The 17922-nt window shown below is 32.5% G+C and overlaps 2 protein-coding genes across 2 annotated transcripts; one reads left to right on the top strand and one right to left on the bottom strand.

The window, feature by feature from the left end:
- The first annotated feature begins 1784 nt into the window (after positions 1 to 1784).
- On the top strand, positions 1785 to 4302 carry LOC110625198 (cytochrome P450 714C2). Its single transcript, XM_043960831.1, has 5 exons — positions 1785 to 2286; positions 2384 to 2610; positions 2709 to 2956; positions 3041 to 3395; positions 3543 to 4302. Exons 1-5 carry the CDS (start codon positions 1974 to 1976, stop codon positions 3972 to 3974), a joined length of 1575 nt encoding a protein of 524 aa, XP_043816766.1. The 5' UTR covers positions 1785 to 1973; the 3' UTR covers positions 3975 to 4302.
- An 11416-nt stretch (positions 4303 to 15718) lies between these two features.
- Positions 15719 to 16162, bottom strand: LOC110624217. The gene has a single exon (XM_021769332.1). The coding sequence runs from the start codon at positions 16160 to 16162 to the stop codon at positions 15719 to 15721; it is 444 nt and encodes a 147-aa protein (XP_021625024.1).
- Between the last annotated feature and the right edge of the window lie 1760 nt (positions 16163 to 17922).

Raw genomic sequence — 17922 nt, 5'->3', positions numbered from 1 at the left:
TTCATTTCCACTCCATTATAAACAATGAAATATTTATGTAATCACCCACCACGCGCGGATCAATTTTCTGAATTTTTAAAAATACATTAAAAATATCATAATATTTAAAATTAATTTATTTTTTTTAATTGTAATTATTAAATATTTGTTTTTTCCATCTCATAATTTTTATTTATTTTGCTCACACATATTAAAAAAATAATTTTTTATTAACTTTTTAATTATATTCATTTTAAATACATTAAATTTTATTAAATATTAAAAAATATTTTAAATATATATTTAAAAAATAATAATTAATAAAAAATTATCTTGAAAATAATATAAAATTAAACATGGTTAATAATCGATTTATATATTAATCATAATATAAAAAATAAAAATAAAAAATAATTTTGAATCTAAAAAAAATAAACAAAAATTATAATATAACCACATGAAAAACTTCATTAATAGTTAGTCATTTGATATTAAAAAATATATTAAAATATCACTAAAATTTTTTAAAAATTTATTAATTAATTATTTTATTATTTAAGATATTAATTTTATTATTTAAGATATTTTAGATTTTTATTTAATACTTTAGCCAAAATTAATAAAGATATTAAATAGTCAAATTTTTAAATTTTTAAAAACTTTTAAATATATTTTTTAAAATTAAAAATGAAATTAATGAGTTTTCACATGAGATTAAAAAATAATTTTTTATTTTTTAACTGAAAGGATATTTATAAGACTAATTAGTATTTTTAAAAGCATAAGCGTTTTTAGTAAATTATTCTAAAATTTCTTTTAGGTATTTATTGTGGCTATTTAAGGTCTAGAATAGGGGTGAGCATTCGGTCGGTTCGGTTCAAAACCGAACCGAATCAAATAAACTGAAAACTGAAATTTTAGTGTTTATGAAAACCGAACCGAACCGATTTTGGTCAGAAATCGAATCGAACCGAACCGGTCTGATTCGATTCGATTCGGTTCGGTTTCGATTTTTAATAATTTTTTTATTTTTTACACTTTATTTTTAATATTTTAAAATTTAATTAAAATATTTTAATTTTAGTATGATTTAATTTCTCTATATTATTGAAAAAACATATTATTATCACTAATCGGTTCGGTTCGGTTTTTTCGGTTTTTTTCTAATCAAAACTGAACCGAACCAAAATAACCAAAAATTTTGAAATTAAAAACCGAACCAAACCGAAATATATAAAAAACCGAACCAAATTTTTAAATCGATTCGATTCGATCGATTTTTTCGATTTGAACCGAATACTGCTCACCCCTAAGAACCTATGTCACACCAATAACTTACTGCATTTCTCTCTTTTTCTTAGCCTTTTCTTTCTTTTTTTATTTTATTTTTATTTTTATTTTTATAAATTGATTCATGACTTTGAAAAGAATTGTATATGTTTCACACCAAATTGTGGTGAATTGATTTAAAATATATTTAATAGTAACAACCGATATATTTATTTATAAATTTACAGAGATTTATAATTAATATTTGTAATAAGTTAGTTATTTCAATTTAAATTATTTTCTCTAATTTATAGCCAATTGATAAAAAAATTTTATTAACAAAATAAAAATTCATAGAATAAACTATTTATTATTAAAAAACTAAATTGTAATTATGAGATCTTAAAATGAAAATAAATTTAGATTTAAACGTTCACATTCAACAAATTTTTATCATTTAATTAGTATTTATTGATATTAATATATTTCAGTTCTGGAAATGTAAAACCAGTAATCAGCTGCCATTTCACCTTCTTCTGAGCTCTTTAACAGCCTTTAAACTCATAGATCAACGTATATTTTATTAAAAAAGAAGAAGGATAGTCCACTCCTTGCCTTCCGTATAAGTATAGGCTCCTGGCCCCATATCGCAACAAATACTTCCAGGTCTTCATTTTGCCTGTGCAAAGATTAGAAAGGAAAAGAGAAAGAAAGAAAGAGAGAGAATGATTTTTGTTTGTTTGGCCATGGAAGTTGAATTTGATAGCAAGATGTTGCTATCTTTTGTGTTTATAGTGTTTTTTGGAGTGGTGATTCGTCTCTATAATGTTTTGGTGTTGAAACCAAAGAGGCTTCGTTCCATCCTGAAGAAGCAGGGCATCAATGGACCAGCGCCAACTTTTCTTCTCGGAAATATAACAGATATCAAGAAGGCTCAATCCTCCGTTGTGAAAGCTACTTCTGCCAATGATTCACCTCTCCTTCATAACTGTGCAGCTCTTATCTTTCCTTTCTTTGAGCTTTGGAGAAAGGAATACGGTATTCTCATTATCATTCAGATCGCTTGCATCTCTGCGATCTGCGTGTTTGTTATTTAAATCATTTAATCAACTTGCCCTCATCATTTAATTTTCAGGGAAAGTGTTTGTGTTTTCGCTGGGGAACACACAGATACTGAATTTGAATCAACCTGATGTGGTGAAAGAGATCACAACATGTGTATCCTTGGACTTGGGGAAACCTTCATATCAACAAAAAGATCGTGGTCCTTTGCTTGGTCAAGGGATTCTGACATCAAATGGGGCTTTTTGGTCTCATCAGAGGAAGATCCTAGCGCCTGAATTGTACATGGAAAAGGTTAAGGTATGATGAATAGAACCAACCATTTGATTTTGTCTATTTTTTTGCTGTGGTCGAGAATTCTGGTGCTGAATCTTGATTTGAAATGAAACTTTTTGCAGGGAATGGTGAACCTGATAACTGAGTCTACCCTTATATTGATAAATTCATGGAAGCGTGTGATTGAGAAAGACGGTGGAGTTGCAGATATAAAAATTGATGAGGGCATGAGAAGTTTCTCTGCAGATGTTATCTCCAGAGCCTGTTTTGGAAGCAATTATTCCAGGGGAGAAAAAATTTTCCTGAAATTAAGACATCTCCAGGAGGCTATGTCCAAGAAAAGTCTAGCCACTGGGATTCCTGGAATGAGGTCAGCTTCTTCGTTATGTGAAAAACTGATGGACCTTTTTAAATATTTTAACTGATAGAGATTGAACTTGCCAACTTGCCTCAGATATCTTCCCACAAAAAGCAACAGAGAAGCATGGGCATTGGAGAAAGAAATCCGCAATTTGATTCTGGAGGTAGTAAAGGAAAGACAAGAAGGTACATATGAGAAGGACTTGCTGCAAATGATTCTTGAGGGTGCCAAAAACAGCAACCTAAGCCGCGAAGCCATGGACAGATTCATGGTTGATAATTCTAAGAACATATACTTGGCTGGTTATGAAACTACTGCAGTTTCTGCAACATGGTGCCTCATGCTTCTGGCCTCAAATCCGGAATGGCAAGACCGTGTCCGAGCAGAGGTTCTTGAAATTTGTGGAGGTGGAATGCCAGATTCTGATATGGTTCGCAAGATGAAACTGGTATGAGAATTTATTACAACTTGTTCTTCTTATGCATTATGAATAACTTTGAACAGTTAAACTTCAAAACCCAGAAGGAATCTGCAAGATCTGTAAGCTAGTAACATGAGAAAAGAGGCTAAAAGCAATTGTTTTAATTCCTTGCAGCTTAACATGGTGATTCATGAAGCACTGAGACTTTATCCACCAGTGCCTGTGATTTCAAGGGAGGCCTTCAAGGACATGAAATTTGGCAACATTAAGGTACCAAGGGAAGTTAACATATGGACAATGGTTTTGCCATTACATACAGATCCTGAAATATGGGGTTCAGATTCTTACAAGTTCAACCCAGAAAGGTTTGCAAATGGCATATCAGGTGCTTGCAAGTATCCTTTCTTGTACATGCCATTTGGTGTTGGGCCTAGAGTATGCCTTGGACAGAACTTAGCCATGGTTGAACTCAAGATAGTTATAGGTCTTGTATTGTCTAACTTCTGTTTCTCCATCTCTCCCAAATACATCCACTCCCCTACTCTTAGGCTGGTCATTGAGCCACAACATGGAGTCAATCTCTTGATCAAAAAGTTGAATGAATAATAGGCAAAACTGAGATGGGTTCGTTTGGAAGATACAGATTAGTATCGGCATCTTTTGGGAGGCTCATTAGATTTTTCATGGGACAATCTGTATCTGCTTTAGGGTTCATAGAAATAAAATTTTCCCCCAGCCAGTTGCCGAGAAAAAAAAAAGGAAAGTGTTCTATGCTCAGTCCGCAATCCCCATAGTATAGTTAGCTTTAGTATAGGTTAATATTCAATATTAAGTAATTACCTTTTATTTTTTTATTAGAATATATATACTCTACTATTGGATGGGTAGATGATTTTTTTGAGAAAAAAAAAAAATTATTGTTTACTTTCTTTTATATGTACAAATTTATGAAGTTGTTTCTCAATTTTAAAATATATATTAAAATTTTATGATATTTAAAAAATTTATTAATTAATTTCTTTATTAATTTTAACTATATAATAATTTATTAATATGATTTTTATGATATTAGAAAATGTTAATTTAATTAAAAAAATATATTAAAATATTTTTAATATTCTCTACCATTTAATAGAAAGATTAATTAATAGATTTTTTAAAATTTTTAAAATTTTTAAATTTTTTTTTATATAAACTAATGAATTTTTTTATATTATAAAAATTAATATAGTAATTTTTTTATTTTCTAACGCAAAGAATATTTAAGAGAATTTAACTAAAATTTCTAAAAGCATAAAACATAAGGTGCATTTTTAGTAAATTATTCTAAAACTTTTTACGCTTTTATTTTCATTATTTAAAGTCTAAATCCTATGTCTCACAATAAAGAATAGCGTTCTCTTTTTTATTATTATTATTATTATTATTATTTATTTTTATAAATTAACTCTTAAAACCAATTGGATTGAATATTTTCAGGTATTTAATCTAATAATACTTTAATAGCACGAATTTAAATAATTGTAATTAAAGTTAAGAGATATTTAAATTTAAAATTAATAGCCGTCATGATTTTGATCGAATTGAAATTTTATGGATCAACCATTCATTATCTAAATCGGTTTATATAAATGATTAATTTAATATAAAAAAATATATTTTACAATAATATTTATAATTTTTTTATATATTTTCATTTAAAAATTAAATTTTAAATATTAAATTTTTAAATGAAAATTATTAATTAAGATATATTTTATATAAATTGTTAATTAAAATATATGAAATTAAATGAGTTTAAATTTTATTATATAAAAATAATTAAATTTAAATAGTTTATATTAATTTTTAATTGAATTTGAAATAAATTAAAATTTTAATAATATAAATTATATTTGGATTTGGATATACTAATTTTAAATGACTTTGAAAGAATTATATTTATTGTGTATGAAATTTAAGTGAATTGATTTAAAATATTTTTAATAATAACAGCCGGTATCTTATAATTTACATTTTATATTTTAATACTTAATAATTTAATCTTTCAATTTGAGTTATTTTTTTATAATTTATGATTGATTACCAATGAATTTATTAGAAAAATTTGTTAACAAAATGAAATTTATGGAATAAGTTATTTATTATTAAAAAATAACAAGTTGTAGTTTTGCTAAATGTTGGAATACTACTCTGCAATTTATTACAAAATTTTAAATCACACTTTACCCCTTAATAAAGTTGATTATTTTCTTATATATTTATTTTATTTAATAAGCAGTCCTTCTACTTACTCTTTTTTTAAAAAATTGTTATTATATGAAATAAAAATACTTGTTTTGCACTCATATAATTGCAAAATGTTAAAATGGACATGAATTTATAATTCATAGTATTCATATTCAATAAATTTTTATTATTTTATCTCTTAATTATTATTTATTAATACATTTTAGTCCTATAAATATAAAACCAGTTATCAGTTGCCATTTAATCTTTTTTGAACTTTTTAAAAACCCTAATATTTTCTTGCATCTCAGCTTTGCATCCAGAGTAGGTTCTTGCCAATAACTTGAAATGAAATCCTAGGCTCTATGCGGTCTTTCATTTTTATTGTAATTTTGAGTATGATTTTTTTTTTCTCACATGATTGCAATATATTAATAAATAATAATTGAATGATTAAAGTATTTAAAACTTTTTTAAATATAAATTTTTAAATGGTAAATTTATCTTCAATCTTAAGATATTATAATCATACAGATAAAATAGACATTTACATCTCATATAATATTAATATTTAAAAAATGTGAATAAAAAATTATTAGCTTGTTGGTCAAAGTAAATATTTAAATATTTAAATATTTATTTTAAATTAGAAGGTTCGATCTATTTAATTACGTTAAAATTTATAAATTAAAGTGTGATTTATTTATTTTTTTTAAAAAAACAAGGAGGAGGCGGATACTCCACTCCTTGCATTCCGTATAAGTATAGGCTCCTAGCCAACATATGGCAATAAATACTTCCTGGTCCATTGGATTCATTTTGCCTGTGTAAAGATTAGAAAGGGAAGAGAAAGAAAGAAAGGAAGAAAGAGAGAGAAGGGATTTTTGTCTGTTTGGCTTTGGAAGTTGAATTTGATAGCAAGATGTTGCTATCTTTAATGTTTATAGTGTTTTTAGTAGTGATGATGCGTCTCTATAATGGATTGGTTTTAGAAACCAAAGAGGCTTCGTTCTATCCTGAAGAATTTTAATTCATTTTTCTTAGTAAATATATTCGGTTCATTTTTTGAGAATATAATCAATATAATGTTATCTAATTTTTTTTGTTAATTATTTTTACGGCTAAAATTAGTGTTAAAAATAATAAAATAAATTAAATTTAAATTAATAAGTTCAAAATATATTCACAGAAAAAAAAACTCAAGATAAAACTTAAATAGATATTAAACTGAAACAAAATAAATTAATTCAATTCGATTTGATTTTCTCTTTCCTTTGTAGAAAATAGTAAGTTACAAAGATGAAAATTAAGATGGACGTAATTATGAGTTTGAAAACATGAGAAATGCATAGTAATATCATGTTGCCGTTCCATGATAATTGTTGTATATGCCAAAGAGTAATTTGGATTTATAACCAGGAAAGTAGAAAAACCAGATGAGATTGCAATCGAGATTGCATAGTAATATCATAGATACTGAATTCAATTTCGAAACAACTTCTGAATTCTTCATATATATACTTTGTCATCTCAAGATCTTTCGAACGAGCCAGAGCATAATGGGCCCTTGCTTTACAACATAAAAAAAAGAATTTCCTTTTTTTACCGAAGGAAATATATCTCTGATGAAGTATTTAACCAAGTTAAAAAGGTTGTGTAATGAATTAAGTTGCTTGTGATCCATCACTGCCACTATAAGAATTTAATGGAATAAAAATAGAATTTTCAAATGGATATAGATTCTTTTGTAACTATTATAACTTTAGAGATACGCGCAGCAAATATTTTTTTTTACAAATGGATTCCACATCCATTTGAAAGAATCCGTTTGTAAAATTATTTGTATAAATATATCTATTTGAGAAGCGGTTTGTATTTATTTAATTTCACATATAAATTATATATTCAATTTAAAAGTTGTTTGTATATTTTTTTCTTTTAAAAACAAAATTTATTTCTATTTGAGAAGTTGTTTGCATCTATTTAATTTTATAAATAGATTACAGGTCTGTTTGAGACGTTGTTTATATCCCTTTAATTTTACAAATAGATTACATGTTCGTTTGAGAAATTATTCGTGTCTATTTAATTTTACAAATTGATCACACATATATTTGAGAAGTTGTTTGTATCTGTTTAATTTTTATACGTTCATTTGATAAGTTGTTTGTGTATCTTTTTTTTTCTCTTTAGAAGTAGATCCTACATCTGTTTGAGAAGCTGTTTGTATTTATCTAATTTTATAAATAAATAATACGTTGAAGGATTGATGCTCGAATTCTTCAAAAGAGTTAGGAACTTCTGGACAAAAACAGAGAGAGAGATCAGACGACCAATAGACGACTTGCCAGAAGAAAGGGCCGACCTATTTGATGGAAGTAAGGCTGAGTAAGGAAGGCTTGATAAAAGAAGGGCTGGAGTGCCCAGAAACTCAAAATGCAAGAATTCTTTAAAGTGCTCGGAACATCTGAGAGGATTAAGAGGTACAACATTGTTTTGTTTACCCAACTTTATTTAAAGAACTGAGGGGCTTTTTAGTCTTTTATATGGGAGGGCCAAGGTCATTGAGTTTATTATTTAAGGAACAAATGTTCCTCTATTTTGGGTGTAAAAAAGTGTGCGAAGTAAAAAGTACAAAGATTGTTGTTTCTCGGCCATTTGTTGATTTGTAATCGAGCTTGTACTCATGTGTGGTTGTTATCTTCTCTCTAACTCATCATGAATAAAGAATTCCTTCTTCCGAGACGTAGGACGATCTTTAAAAATCGATCCGAACTCCTAAATCTCTCTGTGTCTTCTTCTTCTCTATTCTTTCTTTCGATCTTTCTTTTCTTTATTTTTTTCTTATTTTTGTTATATCGCTCACCGGAGATCGCTTCTGCATTTTTGTTCGGTATTTGAGTATTGAGTAATTAGAAGTGGTATCAGAGCGACAACAAGTGGTATTAGAGCCTCGGCCATGAACAGGGAGGTTCATTGCCGTTCAGTTTTCTTGAAGTCTGGTTGAGAAAAGAATGGCGTTGACGATGGAAACTTTATGATGAGAAGTTTGATGGGAGAGAAGATTTCATGCTTTGAAAAGAAAAGATCAAGATAAGTCTCGAAATCATAGGATTGCAAGATGCTCTCAATAATGATCCAGAAATATGGAATCTTGAGGAAGAAAATGAAACAAAGGAACCCAGAACTCCAGTCCAGAAAAAAAATTATTTCTTCAACTCCTAAAACCTCAATCTTTTGGAGTTGCTTCAATCCTCACCTTAGATCAAGAAGCAAGACCAAAAGGGAAAGAGATTGAGCAGCCGGTCAAATGGTCAAGAAGAGAAATGAGTAGAAATGCTAGGAACTTGATAGTTCTGTGTCTCTCGGATCAGTTTCTTAGAAAAGTGATCCATGAGAAGACTGCTTTTGGAATTTGGAGGCTTTTGGAATCTGGAGACTTTTGGAGAAACTCTACCTGGAATAATCTTTACCTAACAAAATGTACCTGATGTAGAGGGTTTTAGGCTTCAAGATGGATGAAGGAAAGACCACTAAGGAAAACTTGTACATTTTCTAGAAGATGCTGTCCGATTTGCAGAATTTGTAAGTTACGGTGGATATTTTATTAGGATATTTTTATTATATTTTAGGATATTTCGTGTATTTTCATAATTTTGCATATTAGAGTTTTGTTTCTATTATAAATAGTCTCCCTTGGCTATTAGAAACTCACTTTTCAATCTTTAACAAATTTCAATAAGACTTTTCATCTTCTAGCCTATCTTTTTTGGCTTTCATCCAAGCTCGTGTTGAGGCTGAAGACTTTATTGGCTTCTTCTTCTGATAGTGGAAATGTCTCCAACTCATCAACGGGCTCCGTACTGGCTTCCTTCTTTTCATCCCGGACTTTCATAACCTCCGGGTTCACCTCCTCAGTTGTTGTGTTTGGTTCTGCCACCGTAGCTACATACACCACTCGAGCTTCCTCCTGTCGTCCCCTGACAACTCCTACCCTAGCCTCGATTGAAAACTTCATGGTCAGGTACCAGATGCTGGTTACTACTTTAAAATCATACTGCACCGGTCTTCCTAGAATTACACTGTAGCTTTGGGGGAGCTTCACTACTAGAAAAATTGCATAGTGAGTACGAGACAAGGGTGGTTCTCCCAATGTTAGGGCCACCTTCACCTTCTCTTCCACTGCCGTTGGGGTTCCTCTTATTCCCTTAACCGGGGCCTGATCCCTTACCAGCTGTTCCTCTGGTATTATCATCTGTTGAAAGACCCTATAGGGAAGCAGGTTCACCTTACTCCCATCGTCTACTAGGATCTTATGGGCTCTGAAGTTGTGAATGACGACCTCGATGACTAGAGCGTCGTCGTGGGGCATCTGAATCCCATTAGCGTCTTTAGGAGTGAAGGAGATGGTCATTGGGGAGTGCTCTACTATTTGCAGGATTTCGTTGTTGCTCCCATCTCCACTCTTGGCTTCTCTTCTTCCCTCTCCTACTCATCCGACCTCCAGCTCCTCTCACGATCATATTAATGGTTTCACTAGAGCCGTTTCACAGGGCATGCTCCCTGCCTATGGGGCCTCTCTGCCACTGCGTTCTGTTGGGGCCTCTCTCCCTCTGACTTTTTCATTAAATTTCGGAGATGCCCCCTCTTGGTTAGTCTTTCTATCTCATTGATTAACTAGTAGCAACTGTTGGAATCATGGCCGTGAGTCTGGTGGTATTGGCAGTACTTATCTGGATCCCTCCAGCTGGCATCAACTTTTATAGACTTAGGCCATTGGATGAAGTCCTTGTCTTGTACCTCCATGAGCACTTCGACTCTGGATGCATTCAGGGGAGTGATTGCTTCAGGAATCCGAGGCTGATATGCCCTCTGCTCTCTCCTATCTTAGGGCTGCCTGTGCATCTCAAGCCCCCAATTCTACTTCCTTTCTTGCCTCTCAGGCCTTCTCTCTTCTATAGCCTTTCCTCTATGATACGGATCCAATAGAGTAAATTTCTAACAATGGTGTAGAGCAAACTTATATCATTCAAATGGATCTAAAAAGAGTTCAAAATTATATTCATATAATCCATATATATTTGGAGTGTGCTTCAACTCATATGGGAAAGATTTGGTGCAACACTTGCAATCATAGGCTTAGGGAGCCTAATCAAACCTATAGGCTAAAACTACACAAAGGGAAGCCTAAAGTGAAGATCAAGAAAGACTTTTGAGAAGATTCAGCTTTGTTATGATGGGCTTGCTATGTTTTATTATTTAAATACTTATTTTATTTTAGCTTTGTTTGGGTTTGTATTCTGGCCATATTTTATATTTTAAGTTTTAGAGTGTTGGGCCATGTTTTGGGCTTATGTTTTAATACTTATGTGTTTGATGTGTTAGTGTGTGATTGGGCTTGGGCCTTACAGTTCGGCCAAGCCTAAGAAGAGTGTCTTAGGTTTTTATTTATTTTCTCCTTACTATATAAGGATGACAAACACCTGTAAGAGGCAGTTTTGAATCTAAATTTTCAGAATTCTTTTCATGCCTTTAGCGTATATTGTTTTGAGTGAGAGTGAGGATTTTCTTTCATCAATTGCACCAGGAATCTTGGCTAACTTATCAACTATTCATTGTGGCGTTTGTCAAATTCTCATTTAAATCCTTCGATCATTGGTGTTTCAGCTTCTCTAAGTGTGAGGTGCCATAGGAGGTCGGTTTATCAAATCTTTGAATTCCATATCTACTTGTGTGTGGGTTTGAGGCTTGTGCCATAGGGTTCCCCGTCAGTTGGTATCAGAGCCAAAGTGAGGTAAATTCTAATTTATCTTAGGATCTAGGGTTTTTTTGAGTTTTCATTTTCTTCGTTGTTGATTTTGGTGAAAGCCTGTGTATCCATGACTGCACCTTCTTGATTATTAATCATAAAAAAAAATTCGAAATCCTTAAAAAAATTAAAAAAATCAAAAATCGCCTTTGCCTTATTTATCTTGATCTGGCCGAAATTGTGATATGCTTCCTTTTTCATCCATATTGCCTTATCTATCTCAATTGATGACTATAATTTATGGGAATCAATTTTGAATTTTGAATTTTTAATTGGGTTAAATCTAGATTAGGAGACAAAAGAAATTTTTCCTATTTCCTAAAGTGCACATTTAAGGCAATTGCATCTAAATTGCTTTGATATTAAATCCTTTTTTTAAGATCAGAAAATTTGTCCATAATGCTGAAGATGAGTGAAATTTTAATTTTAATTTTTTATTCTATTTGTAGGGTTTTGATACTTGTCTTTTTTGAGTAAATTTAAATAAATCTATATTTAATTTGCGTTGAAGTGAATTAAATTCAAACTTTTGTCTAGATTTATTGTTATTTGAATTGTAAGTTTATTTTTTTGGTTTGTAGAAATATAATATTTTGTTTATTGTTCATAATAAAGATTATAACCTATTTATATATAAAAGACGGTATCTAAACAGGAAGAAAAATAAGTATATAATTATACAATCCCTAAGATTAAGCAACTAACTCATCTATCAATATTTATTTTCTATATTAATATATTTACTTCCTATAATCTATAACACTCCCCCTCAAGTTGGAGCATAACTGTTAATCATGCGCAACTTGTTATGTATATAATCAACTCGTCCCATACAAATTAGCAGACACTGAATTTGTAAACCCAACTTCTTCCAATAAATGACGTACCTACAAAACTTCACAAACGGTTTTTTTACCATGACTCGACATTCAGATTTAGCACTAGAATGAGAGACTACATTTTCTAAGCTTGGTAAAACGCCTTACACACATAATAAATACGAGAAATATTCCCTTTGCCAGAATATAGAAATTCCAAATACTCCATTAATTTTTTAATAAATTCAGAATGATTAATAAGAATAATCACCTTACTGTGAATAGAATTTCGAATTCGTGAACAGTACTCGATGAACAGTACTCGTGACTCGTGAACAGTACTCGTGAACAGTACTCGTGAACAGTACCCGATGAATAATTCCTGTGAACAATACCTGATGAACAGAGTCCTAAGTCTCCAAATGTTACCCTCTATGTATAACCCAAATGAACAGAGCCCTAAGTCTCCAAATGTTACCCTTTATGAATAATCCAAATGAACAGAGCCCTAAGTCTCCAAATGTTACCCTTTATGAGTAACCCAAATGAACAGAACCCTAGGTCTCTAAATGTTACCCTTTTATGGGTAACCCAAATGAACAGAGCTCTAAGTCTCCAAATATTACCCTTTTATGGGTAACCTAAATAAATAGAGTCCTAAGTCTCCAAAAGTTACTCTTTATGGGTAACCCAAATGAATAGTATCAAAAAAAGCCTCCACCCAATATCCAAACGAACCGCAAATCTGACAAGGGAGCTGCAAGGCGACTTTGGCATCCTCTTTAGGTGAACGGTGAGAGACAAATATTATACTAGATGGATAACATAAAAGAACAGGAGTCTTGAGTCTCCAAAAATTTAAGACTTGATGAGAGAAAAAAATAAATCTCTATGAACCTGGCTCTGATACCATGTAGAAATATAATATTTTGTTTGTTATTCATAATAAAGATTACAATCTATTTATATATAAAAGACGGTATCTAAACATGAAGGAAAATAAGTCTATAATTATACAATCCCTAAGATTAAGCAACTAACTCATCTATCAATATTTATTTTCTATATTAATATATTTACTTCCTATAATCTATAACATGGTTTAAACTTGCTTTTACTTCCTTGACATTGCTAGAGTATTGTTTGCTTTTGTCTATACTCTAGGTAATATTTTTCAAGTAGCACAAATTCTAGTTCTTGTGTTACTTTCTAAATTGTCAGTGTCTTCTTTCTAGTTTTTGCGTGCTTCCTTCTTTCTTTAGGTTGTCTTCTTTGTTTCATTAAACGCACCTTGTGGTTTGTTTGTTGACCTTAGTTTCTGAAGTGCAATTGAAGAATCAGCAAAAGAGTGCTAAGAGTGCAAACACTTAAGTGCTTTTATTTCTGACACCATATTTGCTAGTTCTCTTCAAAAAGTCAGTTAGTGGTGAGTTTAGAAGGATTTATAAGACTCTTGAGAGGTTGACTGAAACTATGGAGAGTTTGAATGTCTCACAAGCTTCCACTTCTACAAGAATACCTCAAAAAACTCTTAATTGTAATAATGACTGTGATTATTCGGATGCGTTTGTTGATAATGTGTTGCTTGCTAAACATGGTGAGATGCTTGTTGCTAGGCATGCTCTAAATATGCAGGTTAAGGAAGAAAGCCTAGAACAATGGAAAAACATATTTCACACTAGGTGTTTGGTTAATGGAAAAGTGTGTACTCTCATTATTGATGGAGGTAGTTGTACAAATGTGGTTAGTGTGTATATGGTGGAGAAATTAGGCTTAGCTTCTATTAAACACCCTAAGCCATACAAATTGCAATGGTTGAACGATTGTGGTGAGGTTAGGATTACACGCCAGCTAGTTATATCATTTTCTATTGATAGGTACAAGGATGAGATCTTGTGTGATGTGGTACCTATGCAGGCAAGCCATATGTTGTTGGGTAGGCTGTGGCAATATGATAGAAAGATGCAATATGATGGATTCAATAACAAGTACTCCTTCACTCATGAAGGACAGAAGGTTATACTCGCTCTTTTATCACCTCAAGAGGTATATGCTGATCAAATAAAGATGCTGGAGAGGGCAAGAGAGGCTTCGGCCTTGGCTACAAAGGGGAGTGAGAGATTGAGTTCTGCAAAAAAAAAAGAGAGAAAAGAGTGAGTCTAAAGGTAAAGAGGCTGGAAAAGAATCAAGACTAGTTCAAGGAAGGAAGATGGAGAAAGAAGAGGCTAAAGTTTCAATCTCAACTTCCATACAGATTGAAATTGAAGAGGAAGTTGTAATGCATGAATCTAATATAGTTATTGAAAATTCCATCAATGAGCTTATAGAATAGGTTGTGAATGATGGTGGACAATGGGAGCACGTGATTGATAAGGTGGAGGAGGCGAATGAGACTGTTTTGGAAGTTGTAGAGGAGAATAGGTCACATCCACAGGATCTTTCTATGACTAATATTTTTATGCCTAGTTCATTTGTTCTTGATGTGCAGGTTGTTGATGAAAACATCCATGACGAAAATTTTATGCTATTTCCACCTATTCAAGAGGAGGCCTTTGAAGATGCATGGGTTCCTAAAGCTTCCTTTCTTGACATAAATATCAGCAAGATTCGAGGACGAATCTTTTCTAAAGAAGGAGGGAATGATACGGATCCAATAGAGCAAATTTTTAACAATGGTATGGAGCAAACTTATGTCATTCAAATGGATCTAAAAGGAGTTCAAAATCATATTCATATAATCCATATATATTTGAGGTGTGCTTCAACTCATATGAGAGAGATTTGGTACAACACTTGCAATCATAGGCTTAGGGAGGCTAATCAAACCTATGAGCTAAAACTACTTAAATAGAAGTCTAAAGTGAAGATCAAGAAAGGCTTTTGTGAATATTCAGCTTTGTTATGATGGGTTTGCTATGTTTTATTATTTAAACACTTATTTTATTTTAGCTTTGTTTGGGCTTGTATTCTGACCATATTTTATATTTTAAGTTTTAGAGTGTTGGGCCATGTTTTGGGCTTATGTTTTAATACTTATGTGTTTGATGTGTTAGTGTGTGATTGGGCTTGGGCCTTACGGTTCGGCCAAGCCTAAGAAGAGTGTCTTAAGGTTTTATTTGTTTTCTCCTTACTATATAAGGATGACAAACACTTGTAAGAGGCAGCTTTGAATCTAAATTTTCAGAATTCTTTTCATGCATTTGGCGTATATTGCTTTGAGTGAGAGTGAGGATTTGCTTTCATCAATTTCACCAGGAATCTTGACTAACTTATCAACTATTCATTGTGGCATTTGTCAGATTCTCATCTAAATCCTTCAATCAGCTTCTCTAAGTGTGGGGTGCCATAGAAGGTGGGTTTATCAAATCTTTGAATTCCATATCTACTTGTGTGTGTGGGTTTGAGGCTTGTGCCATAGGGTTCTGCGTCACTCTATCTCCGACCTCCTTAGCGAACCTGCTGGTGATCAAGGCATCATCTTGCCTTATGTACTTCTATACTCCCTTCATCAGCTCCGCCAAGGTGGATGGTGGCTTTCTACATAGGGACCCAAAAAACTCAGGGGATGTAGTCCCCTTTTGAATGGCCTCCACTACTCGAGCCTCATCCAGCTCGAGGATCTGTAAGGCCTCCGAGTTGAAACGGGCCACGTACTCCCTCAGGAATTCATTCCTCCTTTGTTGGACCGTCTCTAGGTAGCTAGTCTTCTTCTCAGCTGGGACCCCTGCGATGAACCGACTGATGAATACATTGGCTAGGTCCCCAAAGTTGTTAATGCTCCCTGCTTCTAGGCTATTGAACCATGCCTTAGCTGATCCTGTAGGGGTCATGGGGAAGAATTTACACATCAGAGTGTCTAAGAGAGTCTGGAGCTCCATGAACATTTTATAGTTCAGGATGTGTTCCCTGAGGTTTCCTGCTCCGTCGTAAGCCACCATTGGTGGCATCATAAACTTCTTCGGGATGGTCTACTGCTGGATCCACCCTGAAAATGGTGAGGATGTAGGTAAGAGAGTCTGACTATTATTTTTTGCCCCCAGCTCAGCTAGGAGATGCTCCTTCATTCTCTATAACTTCCGGTCTACATCTATTTCTTCCTGCCTTGGCCTTTTCTCCAGGCGATATCCCCCCACCCACTCTTCGCTCTCTATTCTCCCTGTTGGCCCGACAGAGTAGCTCTCTGCCTCATTATTCTCAATGAGCTCTCTCACCTTCTTGCCCCTAGCTCTGACTGTAAGCTCATCTTCCCTTGTGGGCTCTCTGCTTCTTTCTCCCATTCTCCAGCTGCTTTAGGGGATTTAGTAGCTGAAGGTGGATTGGGGTTTGGTGGCGTTGAACCCTTCAGCTATAGGGGTACATTTAACGGGGTATTGAGGTCCCTCTGTTGCAGCATTTGCCGTAGCTAGTGGACAGTGTTTTGTAGCTGAAGAGCTATAGTTTGGAGTTCTTAGTCTGACAAGGTGGTTCTGGGTACATTTCCTACCGAGCTCAGCGAGAGATTAAACAACACGGGTGGTTGGTTTGAAGGGATTGTAGGACTAGAAAATGATAACTGCTGACCTTCTTGAGCAGAGCTCAGGTCATTTGGGATGTTGCCGGTATGGTTTTCATTGTGGTTTGCAATGTGAATCTCAGTGGGCATTATGAAAGTTGAACTCTAGTGATGAAAAGATCTCCTTCGTTCCCACAAAAGGCGCCAATTAACATTTTGAGATCCAGAAAATAGGGTTCACAGTATGAGAGTAAGTTTAGCTTGGGAAGATCACGTCTCTCCCCTTTTATCCCATTTTTCTTGTCCTCTAGTGACGCATAACCGCCACCCTGCTACAGTGCCACATGCCCCTATCACTCAGACACGTACGTACGGACATACCAGCATACCCCTTTCTGTCAGGCGGCCATTTTATTCCCCCAACGCGCATGCTAATAGGGTTGCTAGGTGATTGAGCTTGCTCTCTTACCTTCCATCACATCCTACCTTCCATCATATCACCAGGCTAAGCCATCCCCTAATGGACCTGCGCATGGGATCAGTCTGACTTGCCTTAGTCATGGGCTGGAGTACGCAATATCGGGTTGGTCTGCTTTAGGGGGTTCTGATGGGTTTTGAGCTTATATTCTTCTCCAGGGATTAGCCTCATCCCAGGTGTAAGAAACCATGCGGTTATCAATATTAATATTATTTATTCAAACTAACAAGTCTCACCTTCCAACTTTAAAAATAGTATCAAATATCCACGATATCATATAATATTTTTATTTAAAATATATCAAAATACTAAATAACCAAATATAGTAGAGTCTTCATATTACAATTTTCAAGTTTCTAAAAACTTTATTACAATATTTTCGTAAGAAATAAATTCCAATTAAATGATTTTTTTATCATTTCTATGATATTGCAAATTTATTTTATTTATTTTATTTTTTATAGTTAAACTATATAATTTTAAATACTACATATACACACATGTATATGTAATTTTTAATAATTTATATTTTATTAATATATAATATAGTTAACAATTTTATATATATATATATATATATATATATAAGTAATAAGAATAATTACAAGTACATATACACACATGTATATGCAATTTTTAATAATTTATATTTTATTAATATAAGTTTTATTAATATTGTGATAGAATAAAATAAAATATAGTTAATGAATTAAATTAGTTGAATTATA

The sequence above is a fragment of the Manihot esculenta genome, chromosome 10 (assembly GCF_001659605.2).
Source record: "Manihot esculenta cultivar AM560-2 chromosome 10, M.esculenta_v8, whole genome shotgun sequence".
Classification (NCBI taxonomy): domain Eukaryota; kingdom Viridiplantae; phylum Streptophyta; class Magnoliopsida; order Malpighiales; family Euphorbiaceae; genus Manihot; species Manihot esculenta.
The sequence above is the reverse complement of the archived record's forward strand: the minus strand, read 5'-3'. Positions and strand labels throughout refer to the sequence as shown.

Coding starts and splice junctions, on each gene's coding strand:
- LOC110624217 (XM_021769332.1), bottom strand. CDS start 16,162: ATGGTGGCTTACGACGGAGCAGGAAACCTCAGGGAACACATCCTGAAC.
- LOC110625198 (XM_043960831.1), top strand. CDS start 1,974: ATGATTTTTGTTTGTTTGGCCATGGAAGTTGAATTTGATAGCAAGATG. Junction 2,287..2,383: donor GCTTTGGAGAAAGGAATACG/GTATTCTCATTA, acceptor TTTAATTTTCAG/GGAAAGTGTTTGTGTTTTCG. Junction 3,396..3,542: donor TGGTTCGCAAGATGAAACTG/GTATGAGAATTT, acceptor AATTCCTTGCAG/CTTAACATGGTGATTCATGA.